The sequence below is a fragment of the Battus philenor genome, unplaced genomic scaffold (genome assembly GCF_028537555.1).
Source record: "Battus philenor isolate CCGP_79_NKW_IND1 unplaced genomic scaffold, ilBatPhil1.0.hap1 SCAF_28, whole genome shotgun sequence".
NCBI lineage: Eukaryota > Metazoa > Arthropoda > Insecta > Lepidoptera > Papilionidae > Battus > Battus philenor.
In genome coordinates, this window is record NW_027181691.1 from 3,415,178 (window position 1) to 3,440,251 (window position 25,074).

At 31.3% G+C, this 25,074-nt stretch overlaps 1 protein-coding gene across 1 annotated transcript in view; it reads left to right on the plus strand.

Annotated features, from left to right (window-relative positions):
- The first annotated feature begins 14,842 nt into the window (after positions 1–14,842).
- Positions 14,843–25,074, plus strand: part of dsd (attractin-like protein dsd) — a 35,529-nt gene continuing 25,297 nt past the window's right edge. The window contains exon 1 of the mRNA XM_068769382.1: positions 14,843–15,142. Coding sequence (XP_068625483.1) covers positions 14,910–15,142 — 233 coding nt within the window. The 5' untranslated portion in view covers positions 14,843–14,909. The remainder of the gene's footprint in view (positions 15,143–25,074) is intronic.

The following is a 25,074-nucleotide window of genomic DNA, read 5'->3' on the forward strand; positions in this document are numbered from 1 at the left end:
TTTTGTATTGTGAATTCCAAAATTATAATAAGTTTCCGATTTAAAGCCTCGTTTATTTCATTAATTTGATTAACAGACTTTATGGAGGAAAATTAAAAAAATATTCTAGAAGAATATGTAGTCCCACGATGTAGAAAGATATTATAAGATATCAATACAAATTTTTATGCTACGGAATAGAACAGTAAGTGTAAATTTTTAGTAAAACCTCTAGGGATTCCGTGTCCAGCTATTGATTTCTTATGGTTGAAATAATGATGATCATTCGAACTGATAGATCATAGTACCTGTACATAGTTAACTATGACAAGTTGGCATGTTTTTTCTGACCGGTCTTTCACTGCTGGACAAACGGCATTAGCAGATTCCTAAAGTTCGAGGTGGTAGAGCGTAGAAGGCGCCTTGCCTAAGAACTCTTTTATGGTAACGAAGCCCTAGGGCTCTCGGAGCCTCGGCTCAGGCCGCTACATACTACTGGATTGGGAGGTCGACGTGGTTGTAAATCCGTTTTGGTGACACTCCATAGATGACTACGTTCAAGGTCTACCACGAGGAGACCTCGGTTCGTTATGTTTGCGTACAACTGACAAATTTAAACACAGGATAACCTGTGTGCTAATGTCGAATCGAAACACGGTAATAATTTAATACTACTGACGAAACGAAATACATCAACTTTTGCGCACTATTCATGAATCGAAACAGTAAAACCAAGACAAAGGTATATTTTCGCGAGCAATGTAATCCTAAGCTACAACATAAAATGGTTTAAATTTTAGTAAGACTTTTGACAAAGTTTTTATAAAAAAAATTGTTGTAAATGATTATAAATTTACTTAATTGCATCCGTTATTTTGATCACAAAAGTATAGCCACGTTTATTAGCACGGTATCAGATGCATCGAATCTGTATAATCACGAAGCCTTAATAACACTGTTTTGACATCAAAGTCGGAATAATTGGCCACAATTGCCTTTAAACCGAATTTTCCTTTACAAAAAAAAATATGAACGGTGACAGAACTCGTACGCCAAATGGCATCGCTCCTTCAGCACAGAAAAGTCTATTGAAATAATTAACAATGAGTTGGTGAGCGTTTATTCGAGACGGCTCGAGTGCTTCGGGCATTATTGCAGAAAACCACAAACTACGTGAGCCCACAAACGATTCCAATTTTAAATTTCGTTTTATCTCTTCTTTTTTTTCAATAACAGCAAGTACGGAGCACTTGGTCTCAAGGTCAAGGTTGAAAAAAAAATAATGAAAAGGCCGAAATGGCGCAGATAATATATTAACGTCATACAGGCTAAAATAAGAATGGAACCGGTTCCCGGGGGCTACAGTTTTGAACATATACATGAAAACAACGAAAATATTTTTTGTTTCGGTAATTATTACCTTCTATAAATAAGGTTTAACTCCTTTATTTGTTGCTTATATGTATTTGTTTAAATATTATTTATACATATTCAGTAATAAATAACACTAGTTTTTTTTTTAGTGGAGGGAATGAAACATGGAAATTGTTGTACGCAGTCGCTTACATGGCAATCAAAAACACATTTTTATTAATGACGAATGAATTTGACACATAATCGTTCTACTTAATAATCCAATTTATTTTATATATTTTACACACATAAAAAACAAGACCTACAAGAACATTCAAAAAGATTCTTTTATAACCATTTTGTTTTAGTTATCTGTGTGTCCCCCACAGACCTCAAAATTAATTGTGAAATAGTTGTTCATGTACTGAAAAATTAAGAAGTGTAACAATACATAAAAGATGCATAATACATATTTGAATTATTACTGCTGCTTTCAAAAATTTATTCATTTTTGGATGACTCAATGTTACCAAATCTACTACTAAACAAATTATCATTTTTATATGATATTTATTTACTAATACCGAAACAAGCGACTGTATGAATATATAACAATGCAATTAACTTTAAAAACAAAGTGAGTCAGTGAGGCAACGTCAAAAATGTCAGATAGGCAACAAAGGAGAACTGAATTGGCGCACCTTATACAGAAAAATCCCCGAACGAATCACGCGCAGGCGACGAAGTTTACCGAAAACAGCCGAATCGACGGCCCAAAGAGTTGCCATGACCTTACTCTTGCTCTTGACTTAACCGCGGCGCGGCTGTGTGCGCCGGCAATTCGGGCACTCCAGCCGCTCCTCGTATTTTTGTTTGTAAGTGCATTTACCACAGAATAAACGTCGCAGGCGCGGACCACACCACATTTATACAGAGTCGATAATCATCTAATTTTAAAATGGATAAAATGCCCATCTCTATTTAGATCGTTCAGACAATAGAGTTATTACTAGATACTCACAATCAGGTAATATTGCATTTGGGTAGGTCTTCTCTCGGAGGCACTACCTAACGAAATCTGTAAATGGCACTTGGGTAGCAGTGAAAATCAAGTCAAATACAAATGGTACTAACTTTAGGCAGGTGATAGCAAACGACGTAGCTCGAAGAATTGCTCGTCTTAAGTGGCAGTGGACTCGTGCGCATGGCCGTTGGGGCGAAAGGTTCTCGAGTGGCAACCATGAGCCGGTACGCGACGTGGGAAGGCCCCCCACTAGGTAGAACGATGACATAGTTCAGGAATGCGGGCAGCGCAGGACCGGTCATCGAGCTGATCTTTGAGGAAGGCCTAAGCCTCGAGTTTAATTTAACTTTTCAATTTTGATTGATCGGAGAATCCGTCAGCTGAAAGGAAGAAGAATAGCAACCTTAAAGTACTGAATCTTGCAATCGTAAGTCGCGAGTTCGATCGCCGGGAAACAATCTTAAATAATTTACACTTTGTGCATTAATTATATAGGATTGCCACTGCTCATAAACAAGATTCCAGAGGACGAGCAACAGATTCCTTTGCATACCATAACACAACACTGCCATCGCCAACCGTCTGCCAGCGTGGCGGTTATGGTATTTCTTCCCATAGATATCTTTATGGGAAACCTTTACCTTGCAGTGGGTTTCTATGGACTGAAACGATGAATATCAACCGAACAAATTCAGTTTCCGCCCTCTCGACCGGACTTGAAACGGAATGCTAAAAGGATATTATTGACAAGACTACCTAAGTCAAGGTCTTACGTCGAAGACCCTTTTTCCAGGTTACTTCATGGAACGTTCGTCTAAGCGATTCAAAATGTCCTTCAATCCAGTATTGCGTGTGATGTAACAACCCCTGCTGATAACCCAAAGACCCTAGAGTTAAGTTGCTTAATAGATGTAGGGGCTATGCGCCTTTCTCGCTAAGCCATCTAAAGCCCGCGGAATCTTTATAGGTCAATAAGACAGTATGGATAAAGATCCCTAACCATAGATAAAAAAGCTAAGATCTTCTTACTCGTAAAAAAAGGACCAACATTTAGCCACTTCCGCACATGCAGTGCTAGTCGTGCAACAAAGTGCACGTTGCGTGCATACGTTGATTTAACATTTCTCTCCAATCGCAAAAACCGCAACCCGGAACCTTATTTTGTACATTATGTTAATTTAACTGGTAATTCAATAATTCCCTTTAATGTTATATAATTGAGAGAAGATATGGGATGCAAGTCAAAACAATAACTTCTATCGGATGGGTACATATCAAATATGGGTGCCGGTGTCTCTAAATTATCTTGGTAAAATAAGTTACAAAGTTCACTAAATACTTATAAAGTAATCCTATTAAAGTAATTTAAGTGATAATAATGCAATAACGATTCGATCTTCTACCATTAATGATACTGTAAAAGTAACCAAGAAAATGCCCATCTGAATTTGCTGCTGACTTTTGTTAGGATGCGTGGAACCTTCGTAGTTTTAATTTGTAGAATGCTATTATAGAGGGAGTTCAATCTGATTCTATTTTCTATCAAATTGAACTCTTTTGACATTCATGAACAACACAAATGATTGTAAATGATACTACGTTGATAATATATGAGTAAAAGTATAAGTTAGAATGATCGCAGTGCCGCTTAGTTACATAAACCAATCCGCAGAGACAACACATGACAATATAAACGAATAAGTATCCTAGATATGTCTTCTTCGACTGTATGTTTGATATGGCCATTTAGACCCATAGACGCCCCGCTAGGCCTCAAAGATTTCTATGGGGATATAACATATTTGTCACATTTTCGAGGCAGGTTGTGTTGTATATGGTAGTATTATAATTAAGGTATTGCGCGCTTGTTGAGAACCTAAACCGCTGTCCACAATTTATAAGCAAGTCTTTTTTTGACCTTTGAGTGAGTCTATATAAAGAGGCGAAAAATATTTAAGTCAAACAAAAAAAGTCAACTATATAAATATACTGTCAATACCAATGCATCGGACCTCCGAGATCGGGGCACATAAAAGAGATTGATGTCGACATCAATGTTTCGAAATCAGTTTCTCGGGAATCGACTTGAAAATTTTCGAGGTTTTTTGCAAAAAAAAAATATGTTGGCCAAGTTTTAAAAGTAAGATATGTAGTTCAAAAATATTAATTAAAAATTAAATTCGTTTATACAACATTGAAACTTTTAATGAACTCTTATATATTGTCAACTTATTATTATTTTTTTATTCTATTTTACTTTTGACTCTGCTTCGCAAGGTATTATAGTTGTGGAGAAGAAAGATGAAGATATTCCAGAACCATGTTTTAATAAAATTGAAGTCAGATTTAAATATACACTTTATCAGATGTAGCCTAAATGATATCAATAATCAGGCGATATTACTGACAAGGATTCTTATCATTGTCCGTAACGATTGCTTACACATACCCCAGCAGTGGAATTTTGTAAACTCCTTCTTAGTAAGTCTTTGCACGGCGAAATAAATTATACTGCCAAATTTCAGGCTTCTAAGCTCTAAGATTCCAGAGATATCGTAAAGAGTAAGTACATAAACGGCAATATGCGCTTATTTTTATTCATAAAACTTATTTACAATGAATAAAACTTGGTATTAGCAAACATATTGTCACAATTATTACAATGTGCTTGAAAATACATTAAATAATTAAAACACAACCACAAAGAGCTCCTACAATTATGTTTTAATAAATATATAGATAGTTTACTTCAGAAATTGTTACATACCAATGTAATGAACAGTGATATGTCGCGTCTCCCTTGGCCATCTTTGCGGCGCAATTCGGATACTTTTTGTCGGCGCACGAGCACACTGACGCCGATGCACGTGCGTGCGCCTGTGTGCGTGCCGTACGCTTGTGTGTGTGCGTATATTTTTCGCCGCGTGCACTTTGGGCATTGCCCTCCGCTGCACAATAGCACTGACCTTGGCCAACGCAGCTGCGTGAGTAGGGACGTTTTTGCTTAGCAATTCGAAATTCAAATGATCAGAATTGGGCGTCTTCTGTCTGTGACTTATGTATTTGTTATGGTCGCCAGTAAAAAATATATACGAAGGGTGGATCTCAATTTAATTATATATAATCTGTGGATAACAACTGTCATGGTATTCAAATACATCTGAAACTCCATAATTAGTTTTTTAAACAGTAAATATTAATTAGATCAGTATTTGGAAGACGCTGGATGCATGCCGCTTCCAACTGGTCCTTTTTAAATTCTATAGGAGAGATCTATGTTCAGAAATGGATGTCTATGGCTGCTATAATAATATGATAAATAATTATATGAAATGAGTGCACACAGTCAGACTGTACTTAGATATATTTATCTAAGGCCAGGTGCATACGGGTAATATAAGCATATGTTTGCACCGGCAGTGTATATTTGAAGCACTAAAAACAGTAAAAAAAAAACTCAAACCACGCCTAAACCTTACGTCAATTTTCAAAGGATTTCTAAGGTTAACGCCCTAAGAATTAGAATGAAAAAAAAATTCCACCTTTGTAAATCACAATGCAAGACGTTGGCCTTTTGACGAATAAGGGTAAAAAGGAGTACAGGCCATTCGCCACCATGTGGGCCTAATGCGGATTGGTGCGAGTGGGTTAGGTACCAGCCTACTGCCTGTTCAACCCGCCCATTAGATCCATTCTTTGGTTAATTTCCACCTTATTATTATACCTGACGTCTTGGGCATGCCCGTTTCCCCTCGCAACGGACACGGCTTTTAAAAAGCGGTTAGTTGTAAAACCATATAAAAAAGCGCTGTGGGTTTTACCGTAAACAAATATAATCTACTGGACATTTAAATATTTATTTATACACATAAATAACACAAAAAAGATTAAAAGCTATAAATACGAAAAAAAACATTTATCTGCCTAACATATGATCAACAGACACTTAACCAAAGTGACAAGTTAATGACAGATTATTAAATAACCTAAAACAGAAAATACAATGTTTAGGTTAGGTTTTTATTTCCTATAGTATCTTTATCTAGGTTTATAAGCTTAGTATTTCTTTCGCGAGCAACTTTTTAAGATATTTCAATATACACCCATGTTATGTTTCTAAATTATCTTGAAATAAATTTAGGAAGTTTATTTAAAAAAAAAAACTTTTAAAACTCCTATTATAGTGTGAATGATTGTAAAGGATATTGTAAAATTGATTACAAAAAAGCCATCTAAGTTAGTAGTTTCTCTTTCTGATTCCATTCTCTGATCATCGCGTTTGAAACCCTGATAGATTTAAGTTGAAAGATACCATTAAAGGGGGAGTTCAATTTGATTCTATTTACCATCAAATTGGACTCTTCTGGTTTTCTTCCCATGTACACAAGTGGTCTTTGTAAATGATCCTAAGTGAATAATAAAACGAATATTCAAAAAAAAAACTCTTGTTAAGTGTAAAGGTATTATCAAGATGTCATTCGGTCGGTCTGTCTGTGTGTACATATAAATGTAATGTATATTTCGTCCACATGTACACGTCAACCACCCGTTATTTATCACTCCACTGTTTCCATACTATGGTTGTCAGGAAGAAATTACCTCGTGTGATAAAACCGCCCATTGTATATTTTATATTTACCATTTTGCAATTATTTATATATTAAAATATTTTTGTTAAAATTATTTGATATACTATGCCGATATGAAATTTCTTCAATTAATATTTATAAACAATAATTTTTTTAATATAAATGCATTATACAATATACAATTATTTAATCCCAAAGATCATTATATAAAAAAAACGTATTTTATAACATTAAATTTTACGATACCATGAATAATTTTAAAATTAATTAATAACAGATTAGTTTTCTTTTGGTTTAAAAATTTAGTAAAAAAATATTCTAAAACTGTGTGTGTTTTTAGTTTAGAATTTAAAGAAATATATTTTTAACACAATAACATAAATATATCGTTGTGTGATAATATACTTTTTTGACAGCCGAAGGAGTCAAGAGCATTTCTTACACGAGTTTTAATTGTATAAAATCAAACATCCTATTATCATTCTGTGCATTGTGGACTGATGGAAATATATCGAAGGAGATTATCCATCCATCTGTGTACATCCTACGACTCGAGCGATGTATTTTAAGAGTCAATCTGATAATATTTTAACCATAAAAATGTCTGCTTAAATGCATAGTGCATTAAGAGCAAAAGTCAACACATAAAACCCCAAAAAAAAATCAGAAAAATGATGTTGAAAAATATTATCATAAAAATAAAATTAAATCAGGTAAATTAATTAATGTTAAGAACGCGAAAGGTACATGTTTACGAACCAAAAATAATGAGTAATAAGATTTATTTTTTCGCTTGAAAAAGTACTGACGTTTGATGTTAATAAGATTATAAAACTCAGGATCTTATTTTAAAACTACTAACGCCATCTATTAACCTAGTCTGGAACTAAAGCGGTGTACTAATGATAAAGGTGGCGGGAAACTTTTCGTAAAATATTTTAAAAACCTCAGTTTGTACAGATTTTATTTTAAAATATGTGTAATATACTGTGTATTATATAAAAATAAAACTGAATAGTCTGATTAACATTATGTAATTGTAATTATTAGACTTCTCGTCAACATTAATTGCGTTTTAATTTCAGTTCAAAGTTTTAATTTGTTTTGACAATTTAAAGCTACACAGTAATAGATTTAGTCGTGTGATAGGTTTGATACCGTAACTAGATCGTACTTATCAGCCACTTACAATTGGGATCTGAATTTTCTGACGTAATTCAATCCAACCAAGCTGATCGAATTCGCTTCCGGTAACAATAATAAAAGAATCTAATCTTAAATTCATCATTAGTTAAAGTATCTTAAAATAAAACACTATTGAACTAAGTTGATGTTAAATAAGTTAGTTAATTTGAGATACAGCCTTAACCAGATGCAACATCGAAACCGGAAGACTGAGGCATAACAGTATCATAGGTAGCGGTGCTTGTTACTTCAAATTAATTTTTATTTGACACCGGAAATTTTTTTAAGGTAATTTTTATTAAATATAAAAACTTCTCGAGGCATATTTATAGTATCCAGTGGTCTGTCTTAATAATAAAATGATTATTATTAAGATTGCAAGATAATTAAGTAAGAACAATTATACATATTTAATTGTATTATATGAAATTTCTGCCTTATTTTATAAGACACTACAAAGATAATAGGCAAATAAAACTGGATAGTCAAACAAGATTATTTATTTGAGGCTTAAATTCTAAACTTATGAGACATTTGTTAGAAACGTTTGAATTTATTGTGGACTCTTATAATATCAGGGTTCGTTTGGAACCCTCATAGTTTTAAGTTAAAATATGCCTAATAGCATGCCTAGACTTATATCGGGCTCTTCAGGCATTATCATAAAGTGCATAATCATTCACTATAAATGATCCAAGTGAGTAATAGTTTTAATAAATGAATCTGAAAGGTTTATTTCACATTTACTTCAATGTTGTTTTAACTCTAATGGCATTTAAAACTTAAAATTAATTTATGTTCAACTAAATTAATTTATTTCTCAAACGTCCTTGTCTGTTATAAGCAATCGTTTCACTGTTGAATGCGTTCATCGTCTTTCCTAATTTGTTTATAATTTAGATCGCGTCCAGAATAAATTAGAAGTTTAACAAATACTATTACGAAAAACAATTTATCTTTGAAAACAGAATATATTATTAATTAAATACAAAAATTACGATACCAAATCGATAAAAAAAATTTAAAAAGTCTATCGTTCAATTATAATTAAAAGATATTAAAGAATGGGGACCACTTTTTGAAATAGGTTTTTTTTTTTTTTTCAACTAGGCTGCGAGTGGCTAGTAACGTTTGGCAGTTAATTTAAAAAAAGATACGTAAATTTGTTTTATTTATTAAACATTAAAACTTAACTAAATCAGCAATTTTTGGCCTAACTTAAACTTCTCGAAAAACCTTTTTTAAGATAGCGAAGCTAGAGGTTTCCCGGAGGAGCCTCGACTTAGTCGGCTACATACTACAGTTTCACTGAATTGGAACAATTAGCGTTACATTAGGAGTTCCTGATGTGAAATGTAAAGTGATTAGTTATTGCAAGTTTCTACAAATATTCCTCCAAAGCCTCAGGTGTGACTCTTAAATTAATTGTCTGATGAGTTTCACGCTCTTTTGCTACAAGATACTAAAAATACTTGATTAATTAAAAATAGTACACCTTAAGACGATTGTATTGAAAGCTAAGAAACCTAAGTCGCCTCTTTTTCTAACCCTTTTTCTAATTACTATTGTGCAAATTAAAAATATACATCACGACAGACCCTGGCATGTTTAAGAAATCATTTATAAATGACCTAAGGGAGAGAATTCACTTCATCCCGATGATTCCTTTCTTATCCACGTCTTAGATCGTTCAATAGAAAAACTGATGAAGATTAGAAACAGGGGTAATATTTCTAATATTTTTATTTATATGAAATACAAGACAATAACGACCACTTCCGATGTTACGTTATAGAAAGAGCATCCGGTTTATTAAAAAAAGAGCGCGGAATTACTTGTCACTTGAGGAGGTTTATTTTCTTTTGTAAAGATCGTGGAAGTGGATATTGTTTCAAGAGTTTTTACACTCCGTTCAACCGCGCCTCGCAGAAGTTAAAAAGAAATGATCGAGGCTATATCTCACTGCTTTTGTTTGAACAAAGAAGAATTAATTCTACTTTCGTACAATTCGTTAAATCTGTGGATTTACTCAAATATTATTTTTTTACACATTTTATAATAAAAGAATTGAAACAACCTTTATTCTGCACTAAAATTTACTATCCTTTTATATACATGGTGAATGGTTATAGCTGCAAAACCTTCGAGGGAGTGAAGTCGTCCTTGCAATTAAAAAAATTATACAATTAACGGACGTTTATACGAATTAGTTCGTAATTTTTAGTAATTTGTTAACATTTTGTTTTAGGGTATTTTATTATGGGACTGTGTCACCGAAATAATACTGTAATTATTTTACATAAAACAACTGTGTAAGTATTTATAACGAAAGGTAGCGGGAGGAGCTATTTAATAACGTATTATTTATGCATCAAAATTTAAATTTTTATATTAAAAATAGTGACACATGTTAAATATAACAAAAATAAACTCATAATTCCCAAATTTCATCTTTGAAGATACAAATCCTTCATGGATCTGGGTATAGACATATATAAATATAATTCCACAAGATACCGTAGACTTTTATTTTTAAATCTAAAATTAAAAGCATTATATGAAAGAATTATTTAAGTATTCAAGAGTTTTTAGTTGCTCAAAATGTGTTGAACTTGGTTTGACATCTTTACACAGTATTTATTATAATTTATACAACAAACTTGTTAAATTTCTTTAAAAAGCAGCTGTTGAGTGTTTAACCAGCTCTTAGCAGATCAGCATTCCAAGCCGGTGGTGGCTTACTGCTTATAATGTTAAAATAATCGACGATTCAATAATGCCTGTAACTTATACTACATTTTAATTATGACCAAAACAATCCCTTCTGTTATTCCTCATATATCAATCTTATATATGTTTTGTATACGTTAATAAAGTATTACACATTGCAGTTTTACAGAAATACGTCGCTGGATAAGTTCTCCGAGGAGTTTTAAAAACCAAATGAGCTAGCGAATTCAGATCATGGCCGAATCTAAATGTGAGCGCCGAGACAATCTGACCATAGACAAGGCCTTAGTGCTTAATGTTTGTTATCTGTGTCATTACGTCACAGAAATAATATTTTACAGATAATAACAAGTATTTAAATTAGAAACCGTTTCGTCGTATTCAGTGACAAAAGATACATTTCGATGTAGTTATTATAATTAAAGGTATTGACATAAAATAATCGTGTAAACAGTGGCGTAGCTAGGGGGTGGCGAGCGGGGCGGCCGCACCAGGCACCACAAGCAGGGGGGGCACCAAAATTAAAAATATTTTTTTTGAATTTTTTTTTTGAATGATGAATAATGAAATGTTAATAGAAAAATGAATACCATAATTTAAAGTAAATAACATTAAAAGAATATCGAATTTTACTATTTTTGTTAGGTTGTTTTTTGTAAGTTGTTAAATAATATGATCATTAAAAAAAAGTAAACGGTTACAAATTATAATATACACAGAGTTTAAGCCTTTCATTCGCAAAACACATAGTGTTCTTTAAAAGGGCCTTAAATCACAAAAAACACATATCTGTGTTTCAAACTAGTCGACACTATTGATTTTGAAAATGTAATTAATGACTTTGCAGGCCAAAAAGCGAGAAATGTTCGTTTTTAAATTTTCCCAATAAATTTTATTAAGATCTAATGTTATTTTATATAAATTTATTATTATTTTGAGCCAAAAAATATATATATTAACAACATTCCGTTCTGAATTTTGAAATTATTTAGACTCTTTGAGGGGTGGGGGGGGCACCAAGCCCCAATCTGCCCCAGGCCCCAAATACCATTGCTACGCCACTGTGTGTAAAGTTTAAATGTTTAAAACTGCTTTGATATCCTCTGTTTTTTTTTTATAAAGTAAAATAAATCAACATCCAAATTTATAGACACTGTTGCAAATACTGTAAGATATTAAATGAAATACTACATTATACCAAAAATTCGATTATAACAACCAATTTATCTTCCAAAAATACTTAATTCTCTTAGGTTCTCCAACAGTACTATCATCGCCTAAAATCAACAGCAGCTATCATCATCATATCAGCAGAGCCCACTGCAAGGCAAAGGCCTCCCTCAAAGATCGCCACGATGATCGGTTACGGTCTTGCAATACCCGCATCTTGCTACTTCCTGCGACTTTATGTCGTCGATCTACCTAATTAGGTGCTCGCCCACGTCGCGTCTACCGGCAAGTGGTCGCCACTCGAGAAGCTTTCCGTCCCAACGGCCGGCGATTACACGAGCTCACCCATTGCCATTTCAGACGAGGAATTCTTCGAACAACATCGGTGACCATGGTTTATCTATGCATCTCCTTATTTTCGGTCTCATAGCGGAGCTAGTAATATATACCTCACCATTACACCGACTATACTGTACAAAAAACCTAAGATCTTGTTAAAGATTTGTAAAAGTACATCTATTTATAATTATGTATAGGCTTTACAATAGTAAATAAAAATACTATCGTATTTAAATCAATATTTTATGTCCAATTATTAATTAGATTTTATTTCTCGTACCTTTTAAAATGAGGCTCATCTCTTATGTATTTAAAAAAATGTTCGATTTTGCATTCTTGGCAGTATCCTAACGTGTGTTACATTCGAAGAAAAAATTTCGGCAGAGCTCATAAATCCAAAAAATTGACCTTACGCTGCCCGCATCAAGTGACTTCTCGCGACATTTATTATGTCTTCGATGTATCCTATAAACCAAGAATAAAAATTGTATCGGCCACCTATCGCACACATGAAACTCGGACCCTTATGCCCAGTCGTTCTATGTACCAACCACACTACCTTATTTATCTACTAATAGCTAAATGAAAAAAGAATTTAAATTCAATCATAGTAACTAAATTAAAAGGTTAGGCCTTTATCCTACGAATCCTCACCGCACGAATTGAATCAAAACTTATAATAAATTACATTTCAAATAAAAACAAGAAAAGAAAAATATTATGCATATGATCATGTAACATACGTTTGAAACCTAACAATATTTCTTTACCGATGGCCCGATTATTATTTGAACAAACTACAGACTAAAATTTTCAAATTTGATCAACATACAATAAATCTGTATTTTTTGATAAAAATTTACTTTAAAATGTATAACCTTGATTATTTATACACTTATATTTATTAATCGGTGCTAAAAATAAACGCCTGGTAATTAAATATATAACGTAATATTGAATTACAAGAAAAACTTCATTTTTCGTTTATAAACAACTACAGAGTTATAACAGAAGGTTGTTAACTACACAATTTATTTTATTCAAGATTCTTTTGGCAACTGACCAAAGGTCCACTTTTCAATAAAAACGTTTCACAGATCAGCTCTTTTAAAGTTATCGGAAATATCTTAACACTGTCATGATTTTAATAGTCTGATTTAATAAAATAATATAAAGGCACCATCTATATTTAAGTAATTGTAACCTAAGATATGTTGACACTAACTGTATTAGTCTAGAAAGTATATTTATTTGACATTTGTAAAAGTCATTTAAATGTTTAATAAGCTCTAATAGATCGTAACTATTAAAAAAACGTTAATATCTTGTATCTTAATATCCTTAAAAGGGGTATATTACTGCGTTTTATGACTAATAACGAAATCTAATGTTGAAGATCTTGCTAATAAATTAAAAATAAAAATACGTTTTTCTTTTCAAAAGTACAAATTTGATCCTTCCTTCCTTGAACATGAAGTTGAAATAATAAAAAACTTCATTCTCCAAATTTTTTATAAGGTGATATTGGCGTCAAATAAAAATAAGCGCCATCTACAATTTCAAAATAAAACATTGAATTGAATTAATTTTAAAAATAGTTGATTTATTATTGAGCAGTATTAGATTTTATTGTTGTGTTTACTATTTTGTATCTTTAAATTAATTTTTTTAACAACGAAGTAGTCTTTTGTTTCAGTATTCTGTTCAATTCAGAAAATGTCAAACTTAAAGATATTAAACTAGGCGTTAATTTCACCACTTTCAATAAACAATATCTTATCTCTTAATTTAGGACACCGATAAAAATAAATACCTTATTTTAAGGTAAAATATCAATGCGAATAATTTCTTCGTTCGCCGTAACAGATAATTTTCATATTTTTTAAGAACGCTTAGTTTGCATTCTATGGTTTTTTACACAATTCATGCAAGAATAGGTAATATGGAGTATGGTTTATAGTTATAAATATATTTTACACATGGAAACAAATTACTAATAAAGGCGCACCGTGTTCATGTAGGTTGAACGCATCTGCAACTATTTTTATATTGTGTAGTAAACGAACGTCAAGTGCTATTGTACAATTCAAAGAGTTTTACCATTTTTGTCGGGAAATTTAGTTATTGAGCTTCATATATATTTCTTAAATAAATGATTATTAAATATAATGTTATCCTATAGTAATGTAAATAATACTTTTTCGTAAACATCACTGTATAGATAAATAGGATAATAAACGGTATTTAACAAAACCCATCATTTTATGGCCTCCAGTTATTTAACAGTTTGTTCAGGATTCAAATTTTTTTATTAAAGAAATGAATATTAATACAATATAAAAATATGAAAGAATTTTTGTAGTTATATGACAGTTTTTGAAAAGTTGTGTGACATACTTTATCCATCTAAGTTTAAAAGGTTAGTTCAAAATTACACATGACAACACTTGATTTAGTACCGTACGGAAACTACACGACGCACGACCGCTTTTAAAGTCCGCGATAAGCCAACAAAATTCGTTGAAAATGCATACAGCAAAATGGTAGAATCTCTGCAAATGTTCTTATTCCTCTTCAAATCCAAGTACAGACGAAAATACTCATGGTTCTCGCCGTTCTTGTGTTCAGTCCTCATAGTGTTATTGTTTTGTCATGATGTTCTGTCTCGATGTAGCGAACATAACTGTATAAACGGTGAGTGTAAGAACGAAACTTGTGTCTGCTTCGAGGGCTGGCAAGGTCCAGAATGTCAGCACTGCGGTGGGAAAATAAAGTGAGTCCTCATTTCTATATTTTATCGAAAACTTCACCCACATCAGTTCACTGACCTATATGACAGAAGGCATGTTCATGTAGATTCTGCATGAAAAACCAATGACGGATTATCCAATTACCTTCTTTGGCTTCTCGGCTTCCTCTTGAGACCACTTGTGAAGGTCGCGTCAGCTTAAAACTGTGTTTTATGACGTTGTATTTTTTTATTTTTTCGATACAAACATCGCTGATTCTAAACAACTGGCAAAAGAGTAGACGCTGTACTCCGTTATGAATTCGCTGGACAGAATTAACATCGGAGAATGCACAATTTATTTCATTGGTATAATGATTCATTTACATTGGGGCAAAATATCAGGTTATTTTCGTTATTTAATTCAGGTATTGTTCAAATTACAAGTGCATTGAAGAAAAATTGGCTTTGCAGAATAGGAAATTACTACCATGTGATAAATGACTTTAAATTTTATCACTAATTTAAGAAGTTTAGATAAATGGTTAATTAGAATGATAAATGATATAAATTTTAATTAAGTTTTAGATATTAAATTCCTATTTGCACATCTTTTAAAAAGAAACCACATATAAATGAATCTTAAGATTTCTTTACAATTATTGACTCCTAGTATAATCATTTACCCCTTTCACTTGCTTGCAAAAGAATGTTTATAGGAGAAATTTATTAACAGTATCAAAAATAAGATAATGATTTACATAAAGTTTACAATATATAAGTAGTAACTTTTCTGTTTATTCAATGAAAAATGAAATTTCCGTTAAAAACTTGATTGAATTTTTGTAATAGTTTTTATTTGACAATTAGACCTGAATGCATGTTTTTTTCAATTCATTACTAATAAAAAATATGAAAGAATTGTCTATTATTAAAAATATATAAGAAGATAATTATTTTGCAAATAACAAACCGTATTGTTGTGTTACCTTTACTGAAATAAGGACGGCTGCCTTAGTGTTCCTAGCACCAGCATCTGTTCCTCAGACACTAAATAAAACAGTCAAATAGAACATAGTGAAATTATCAAGAATATTTTTTAAAGTGAAAAAGATTTTGTTTATATTAATTAAATATAATTTATATTTAAGATATATTTTTCCTCTGGCTTGGATATTATACATGAATTAATCAAATGATGTGATATATATGTTATATTTCTCTCAAAACACATTTATATTCAATGGTATTTGGTACTATCAACTTTTACATCTTTGATTTTACATGCATGTGCAAGTGCAGAAGTGGCTAAATATTGGTCCTTTTCTTACTAATGTTTATGCTATACACTTTCATTACTCTACTGTCTCTAATACAGAGAAGCTGTAAATACTAATGACAACAGAATTTGCCAATTATCCTAAAATGCAATAAAATAAATTTCTTTTTTTTAATTCTGGGTTTTTTAGTGAAATTATATGATTGAATAGTGGTTCCTGTGCGTCAGTGCATTCTTCATCTACAGAGTAATTGGCAATAGCTAAAAAATGTTTAAAGGGGTGAATGTACAGCTCATTCTTTGTCAATGAATATATGGTACCCTCTCTGATAATCAATCATTTTAGAAATAATTAATAATGTAATGATAATACAGTAAAAAGTTTTCAAAATTCGGATCACTACATATTTTTATCAATTATTGTTTATTATTGGTCACTGCAGAATTAGTGCTAGCAGATGTTATTGGCCTGTCACATTCCAAGAAAAAATTAAATTATTGTAACATATTTAAAAATGATCTGTTTATACAGGCTCATTATGTAGGTGAAAAAACTTAAAAGCATTTTTACAGATAAATGAACTCACTTCTTTAAAACTTACTTCAATAATTAATAACTCTATATAAATGTTTATATTTGCACATGGAACAGCTCAATGACAAGCCTTCTCTTCTTTTTAATAAGAGCTGCCAAGGTACATGTCACCTGTTAGGTTATTGGCTCCCATATTAATTACCAACACAATCATTTAGAGGTCATTATCCTTGCATAGTTTAAAGATTAAAATTACATTAATTTGGACATTTTGTTATCATTAACAGTAGATAACATTGTTCATTAAAGGGTTAAGCTAAAACAGGTTTATTGGAAATGTTGTCTATATAATTTTTAAACCTAGCTAGGGTTACATAAATACTGCTGTACTGCACACACAATTTTTTTTTCTAGCTAGGAAACCTAACATTAATCAGTGTATTGCATGTTATCAAAATTGTATTGATCTTGAGGATTTCTGGGGCCCAAGGATACATGGCATAATCCAAATTTAAATTGGTCAATTATAAATTAACTGAAGCCCTCTTCCATTCTCCACTTTTTGGACAATTAAAGCCCGCTATTGTCACAATGTCATCACTCTATCACATATGTAACCTTTTCCATGGTTTTGGTCTCATGACATTGACCACATGTGTGTCATTAAAAGAATGCCAGATTGACTTCCACTATAAAGGAATACTTCAACTAAATAACTTTATGAGGGTCCCAAAGAGGACCTAATTTGAGAGGATTCCACAGTAAGTGCCAATTCTAGGCATTCACACTACGAATCTTGTGTCCAATGTGCCCTGACTCAATCCTCAATCCCATTTGTATTTCGCCACTCTAAGCCAATATCTGTATCTTTGATCTGTTTGTGTATCACTCATTTGTTTCAGACACCTCAAGTGACCTCTCCAGGCCTTTAAGCCACCTTCAGTTTATTTTTGAATTTGGTGGTAACCTAAGTTGCTCCATATGATAGAGCAAAAGGAATGCATTAGTCAAATGTAGTTGCAAATTTACTACATACATTTGTATTTCTGCTTAGGATTTGTGAGTAGCAGCAATACTTATTTAGTGTGTGCTTGTTAGGGGTGTAGTTTATTACCCTAACAGGGTACCACTGTGCTATAAACAAAAATAAAAAATATAAATTCATGATGATAATGCAAAAATTCAGTGAAAGTATTTTGTAATATGTAAAACTACAATTTAGATAGTAGACCCCTGTAATATAGATAATTATTACAATATCCTAGAAACAGGTTCGATAAATACAGTTTATTTGTTATAGCTTTTATCATTGTAGATTGCCAGAGCACTAAGAAATTTAGTCTACACTTTACAGTAACTAAACTCAAAGACATCTTCAAAAGTTTGTTCTTGATACATGTCCTGAATATTTTTTGAGGGAATCCAAGAAATATAAACTGTAGCTTGATCAGATATAATTGGACTATAAAGCACTTGTAAATACATTAATTCTTGAACAGAAGACCTGATTGGTGAAAATTAAAAATATCTGTACTGTTAGTTTTAGTTCAATGAACTTAAAATTCTCTAAGGAATTTTATTATATCTCTATTAGTTAATAATTGAATGAATTTTTAGACCATTTTTTAAAAGTAAATGATATTAATTAATTAATTAATTTTAAATATAGATGTTTACAAAATTCAAGTCATGTTAGATGAATATAGCATTTATTTCTTTCTCATTTATCATATAAAGCATATATGAAATTATGTGAGCTGTCAAACCAGATAATTTTAATAATAATATATAGAGTTGTTAACTCTATAAAGTTCATCAGAAAACCTGTTTCATGCTGGAATCAACATATACATAATAATATCTTTAAAGTTCTTGCATTCCACATTTTTTTGGCATTTTACAACTAAGTTATTGTCTTCTTATAAAAATGTACGAAACTGTACATTTTATATGTTTTAATGCTCTTTATTGTACCTGGCAAACTTTTTAGTTAGAATATTTTCTTAAATTAGAATAATAACAATTACAAAAGAGTGCAAAAGATTTTATTATTCAAAACAATTTCATAATGATAATTTGAAGAAAAAATCTATTGTATCTTAAGGTATAAATGTATAGATATGTTTCCTCAGGGTAAATAATGTAGCCTCATACATCCTTTATTACATTTTGGTTCACTGTTTACACACATACATACTAAATATACCCCTTTGTCATATTGAAAAATACTTCATGGGGTATCCTTTTAACTAACTTAAACCTGCAAGAATGCTATCACGTCATACTGAGATTTAAATAGAGTCTATCTTTAGGCTCAACAATGTTGGGTAGAGATCAAGCTCTCTCTCTCACATATTATAAGACTAGAATCATCTCCCATGGTATCATAAGATTTCATTATCGCAACCAAGGACATATTATGCGGGTTTGAACAAAGTCACTAAATACATCCTGTCTTATCAATTGTTTTTTTGGCTAAAAATATGTACTTAAGTAGTCTTCAACCCATTAGTTCTTTATCTCTGTGTAATGGGATACTGTATACATTAGCCATTTTTAGAGTAAATAGGTGCACCAGAAAATACATTTATAAGTTTACAAAATGTTTTACAGGGTTGTTACACAGGGTATTAAAACATAAAATCCCTGGTAGAATTGCATTAACAATAACAATTAAAAAAGATGCTATATATAAAAGCCTAGTAATTTCATAGGTATGTCACAAACAAACCACAAACCGCCTAAATGGCTACATGTATATTTGTAATTTAGCAATTGTTTTCCTTAATGCCTAATTGATGCAACCACAATGGTCATCCCTGTCCCTAAAGGTTATACAATAATTGTATTGTTTCAAGAGATGTTAGTGCTGTTAGCCCTAAGGCTTTTACAGCTTCATCGGACCAGAGTTCACAGAACAGTAGGGTCCATGAACTAAACTGAACTATATGATACAACAATGTTGTTAAAGAGTATTAATGTTAATATTTTAACTCCAATGTTGATGTCTAAAAAAGTAATTAAGTTTCAAAATCTTAGTGTAATGTACAAAATATTATGTTCAGTTTTTCCTTAATGTTTGTTTTTGTTGTGTATAGTTAATAAGGAATACAACAGAGGGTCAACACATAAAAACACTCATATTGTACTTTGGCTGCATCCTGTTTTGTGCACCTCTTAAAAAACACTTATAAATTATTTCTTTATGTTATAACATTTTAATTGTAAGAAAGTTACCTGATTTTAAACAAGATTAATGAAGCTCTTTCAATTGGACTTTAATTATTCTATATTATTTTTGTTTATAGTTTGAGATATCCTCTACTGTTAAACATAACTTTAATAATGTCCAGGTTTGCAAGTTAAGAAAATAGTGAGTTTATGTAGTATAGTATACAAGGTGTCTGATAGCAGATTTAAGTTTTCAGATTTAAATTAAAAATGTAGTATTTGCCTTAAAGTTTTTAATAAAAGCTTAAAAAAAATATTTTTTAAAGAGCGGGTCATTCAAATGTCTAGTATTTTGTGTCACATGCTGTAGTAAACTTGGTTTAATGGAGCTGATATGTCAATGAAAATTTTCTTTTAATTTCATGCGAGTTTGAATATTGTTATTGTAATCTTTCTTTGAGATATCCTCATAAAAAATCCGTGGGAGTTAAGTCTGGTGACCTCAGTGTCCATGAGATGTCTCCCAGGTAGATCAGAGTTTTGGTGGGAAAGCTTCCAGAAGCTTATGTTATCTTATGCCATATGTGTAATGAGTACATTGGATGAGCTCACAGATTCCGCAAAAAGAAAACTGTAATTATGCCACCATATTTCTCACTATTGCCATTCATTGGTCCAATTATCGCATTTGTGGTTAAGAGACACTAACCAGTTATTTGTGTATATAATTATGTTGTTGTAGTATTAGTGAAGGGTTGAGGGTTTTTGGAGACCAGTAACGGCTGTTGCTTGTTGGCGTTCTGTTTAAGCAAAAATGGTGACGCCGCTACAAAAAAAAAAAGGATTTATAAAAAACACAGTCAATTTCTTTAGTTTTTTAAACAATTTGAGTTTTAAAAGGATTGAAATTCAGATTCTTTTTACAAATTTTATGAATAATCTCTCCAGGAAGTCCTAGAATTTGACCATAGGCAGTTCATAGCAGAAACATTTACGCAAAATCTCTACACCCAGGAACAAATTAAATTTACACTTGGAAAATTGCCTTAGCATGTTAAGTAAGAATCAATCACACAATTTAACCAGGCTAAAATTGAGCAAAAAAACTGTACTTTAAAAAAATATATTGTCATTCAACAATATGCAAGTGCAAAATTCTCTAAACTCAAAAAATGTGCGTCAGACCATGACACAATTGATTATAACTTGATTTAACCATTATTTTCACTAAAACATTTTACATAATGCCAGCTATCTGTTACTATCAGCATGTCAAATGGGCATTTATTTTATTTCATTGTCACTGTATTGAAGCATTACAGCATTACAGCAGCCTTTTGTGTTTCATGTAAATAAATGATTAAATTTGTTGAATTTTGTGTCCATGACGCTATTTTTTTGTGTCCAAAATTGGTAATTGAGAGGTAGTTGGCTTCATATTAGCTATCATTCATCTTTGTTGCCTATAGTAGTTAATGCACTATTAACATTGGTGTTAATTACGTTTTTACATTTTACAAGCCATTATCATCATCATTTCATCCATAGGACATTCACTGCTGGACATGATACCTCCCCTATAGATTTCTAATAGGACCAATGTCCTAACAAGGTTTTCCCTCCACCTTATGGGATGATCGGCCTATACAGTGCTTGCCAGTCTGCGATGTCCAATCTAGAATTTTAAGACTCCAATGACAATATGTCACCCCCTGTCATCTGCTACTCCACTGGGCTAAATCGGTTATTTTCTTTCATATTACCAGTAATCTTCTGTAAATAAAAAGTATGACATCTTGATGTATTTTAACCATACTTTAAAATACATCAAGATGTCATACTTTTTATTTATAGAAGATTACTGGTAATATGAAAGAAAATAACCGATCTACTCCATCTATTATGATTAGAGGTTGATTGTTCGGCATATGAGGTTTACTAGGCATATGGCTGAAGCACTCAAAAGATACTATGACTTAGTTAATGTTTAGAAAAAATTACGAAAATAAGAGAATGTCAACTATAGGCATGTGTGGTTCAAATAATGTAATTATCCACATAATTAATCTTTGCAATTATGTGAGTAATTTACTGAAATGAAATTTATTTTCATTTGCATTTAGCCAAACTTAAATAATTTACAATTAAATTTTTAACTTTAGCAAATTGTATTATGAGTATAAATAGTCCTACAGAAGACTTTTATTACCTTTATTATTTAATAAAATATATGCACATGTTGCATTTTTCTTAAATAAAGTGGCAAGATGACGGGTATTCAGTCAGTGGTAAACAATTTGCCTTACTCATAGTAATGTAAAGAGAGTATTTTTTTTTCTATGACTATAATTTTTCAAAAGTTAAAAGTTTAAAATATGTTAGTAAATAACTACATTAGAAAGTGGAAACCCAAACACACACACTTTATTCAAATTTATATCAAATCTTGAAACTCAACAAAAATAGTGATAACCATCCTATATAACATATAACATACACAACATAAATTAGTAATAAAGTTATAGTAATCTAGTGAAATAATTGGTCTGTAATAGCGTTAAATTTGTGTTTAGTATTTTAATTTTTTATTATAAATATTGTTTTTATTATATATATTGTGTATATATAAATATTGTCTAATAAATTTAACATAAATTGTTCATGTCTTATTTAATTATTATTCAGAAAGCTTTTTATTTTTTACTGTTTTATTTAGTTATTATAGATATAAACTATTATACTATAATTATCTCCAGGGCTGTGTAGGTCCACAATAGACATATTTTATACTATGTTTTAAACCAATGTAAACTTATATCTTGCTGATGGCATGCCGATTTTGAATAAATAAGTAAATAAAATATAGTAAACCTTAGTTTTAGTAAGGTAGATTTTAGTCTTTCATGAATTTCTGTCTTTTTTCAGATAACTTATAGGTAAATTTTTATTATTTAAATGGTTTTGCATCCTTCATTCATGTAAAAAATATATTTATAGCTTTTATTATTGTAACAGCTTTGTTAGGACAGAATGGCATAAATGCAGTGTAAAATAATATGTTGTTATTGCAATCTGTTTTGTGTTTATTAGTCATGCTTCATAAATAGGAAACAGATGTAAAATTATCCTTGCATTTGTTGATGCCGTTTTATACTGTATATATATAATGTATATAATAGGTAAAAATACACAGTACAGCCAAATATATTTTCCATTGTACTCTAGTATTGACTATAGTTAGGGTAACATACAACATAGCAATATTAATATTTAAACTAGAAAGTTTCCTCCTAGAATTGCCATGAAGATAGTATTTCCTATTAACAAAACACAGAGAGACTTAAACCACCACTTTTGCATGTGAATTTTGTATATATATATATAAATATATATATATATATATTTATTTATATATATATATATAGAAGTGTCCCGCTTTTTGTTTCGTGGGGTGATCCTATATGGGATATCCTTCATTGGGGGGGGGGAGAGTAATGAAAGGGTTATGCTGGACTCATTCCGGCTTAAACGTCAAACAAAAAAGTGCCTCAACGTCTGTAGGTAGAGTTGGAGCCTTTCGTACCACCTCGGAGACCAGTACATAAATGCAAAGGATCATCTTCGCCAAGGTCTTGTTATAGCGGTATAAAGGTGTTTCTGTACCATCACAATGACAATATAACAGTACCAACACTGATGTAAAAATATTTGTACAGTTAGAATAATTGTATTTTCACTGGGTAATAAAACTTAATAATATTAAATTACTGTTTATTTTTAAACAATTAAAGGAAATCCATATGGCATCTTGCCGATGATAAGTGACACAATTACATATAAACATACACCTGAATATATATATATATATATATATATATATATATTCTTATACTTATCTATATATATAAGTATAAGAATATAAATATGTATATGACTTCCTGTAATGTCTGCATCTGGCATATTTTAGCTATCACAGTATATGAATTCATAAGTCTCTTTATAAACATTTGATTAGTAAAGTATTCTAATTTTGCCGGGTAGAGTCAATAGTGATCCTTTAATCGTACTTTTGTAAACAAGTGAAAGAGATAGATGATCGTAGTTATTGTAAACGATTTCATATAAATTTAAAGATGATTTTGCACATGGTTAGTTCATCGTTTCAACTTATAGACCCCCACTGCAAAGCCTCCGTCAACGATATCTATGGGGAGATATACCATAAGCCCCACGATTGGCAGGCGGGTTGATTATAGTAGTGTGGTATTATGATATGCAGAGGATGCAGCTGCGCATCCTCTTGAAACATGTTTGTGAGCAGTGGCAATATTATAAAATTAATGCACAAATTATGAATTGATTATAATTCGAGTTAATTATAATTCGCGACCAACGTATACGTTCTACGTTTCTATATAAGAACAATGTTACATGTGTATACTTATATACTATATAGGATATACGTATACTTAAGTAGTATGCGTACTAAAGTACAGTCTAACCCGTACTAGAGTGCTAAATCTCAGTAAGAGAAGGGACTAAGTCGATTTGATATAATGTTACATTAAAACTACTTCATTTATGCAAGGTTTTCATTCAAGCTATGCATTCGTTTATATTTGAAAGTTTTTTCATTGTCATACCTCTGTTTAGTTGATTTAAAATTGTCTTTAGACGGCTTATATATGTCTCTTAGGCAAACTAATATGCTACTGAATATATATGACAGACATACAGACCTAGTGCATGTAAGCTAAGCCGTTAACAGACACGCAAGGCTATGTCCAATGTAAAAATTAATCTACGAGGTTATATGTACTATTTAATACAATTACATTTAAAATAATGTTTTATGTTTTATTCAATTAATTTATACTCAAGGCTATGAAACTACGCCAGAAGCAGGTTACTTCCAACCGGTCCTATTTGAAATCTATGATAGAGGCTTACGATGATGATTTATTACCCCAATGTAAAACAAGAGAGACGTAA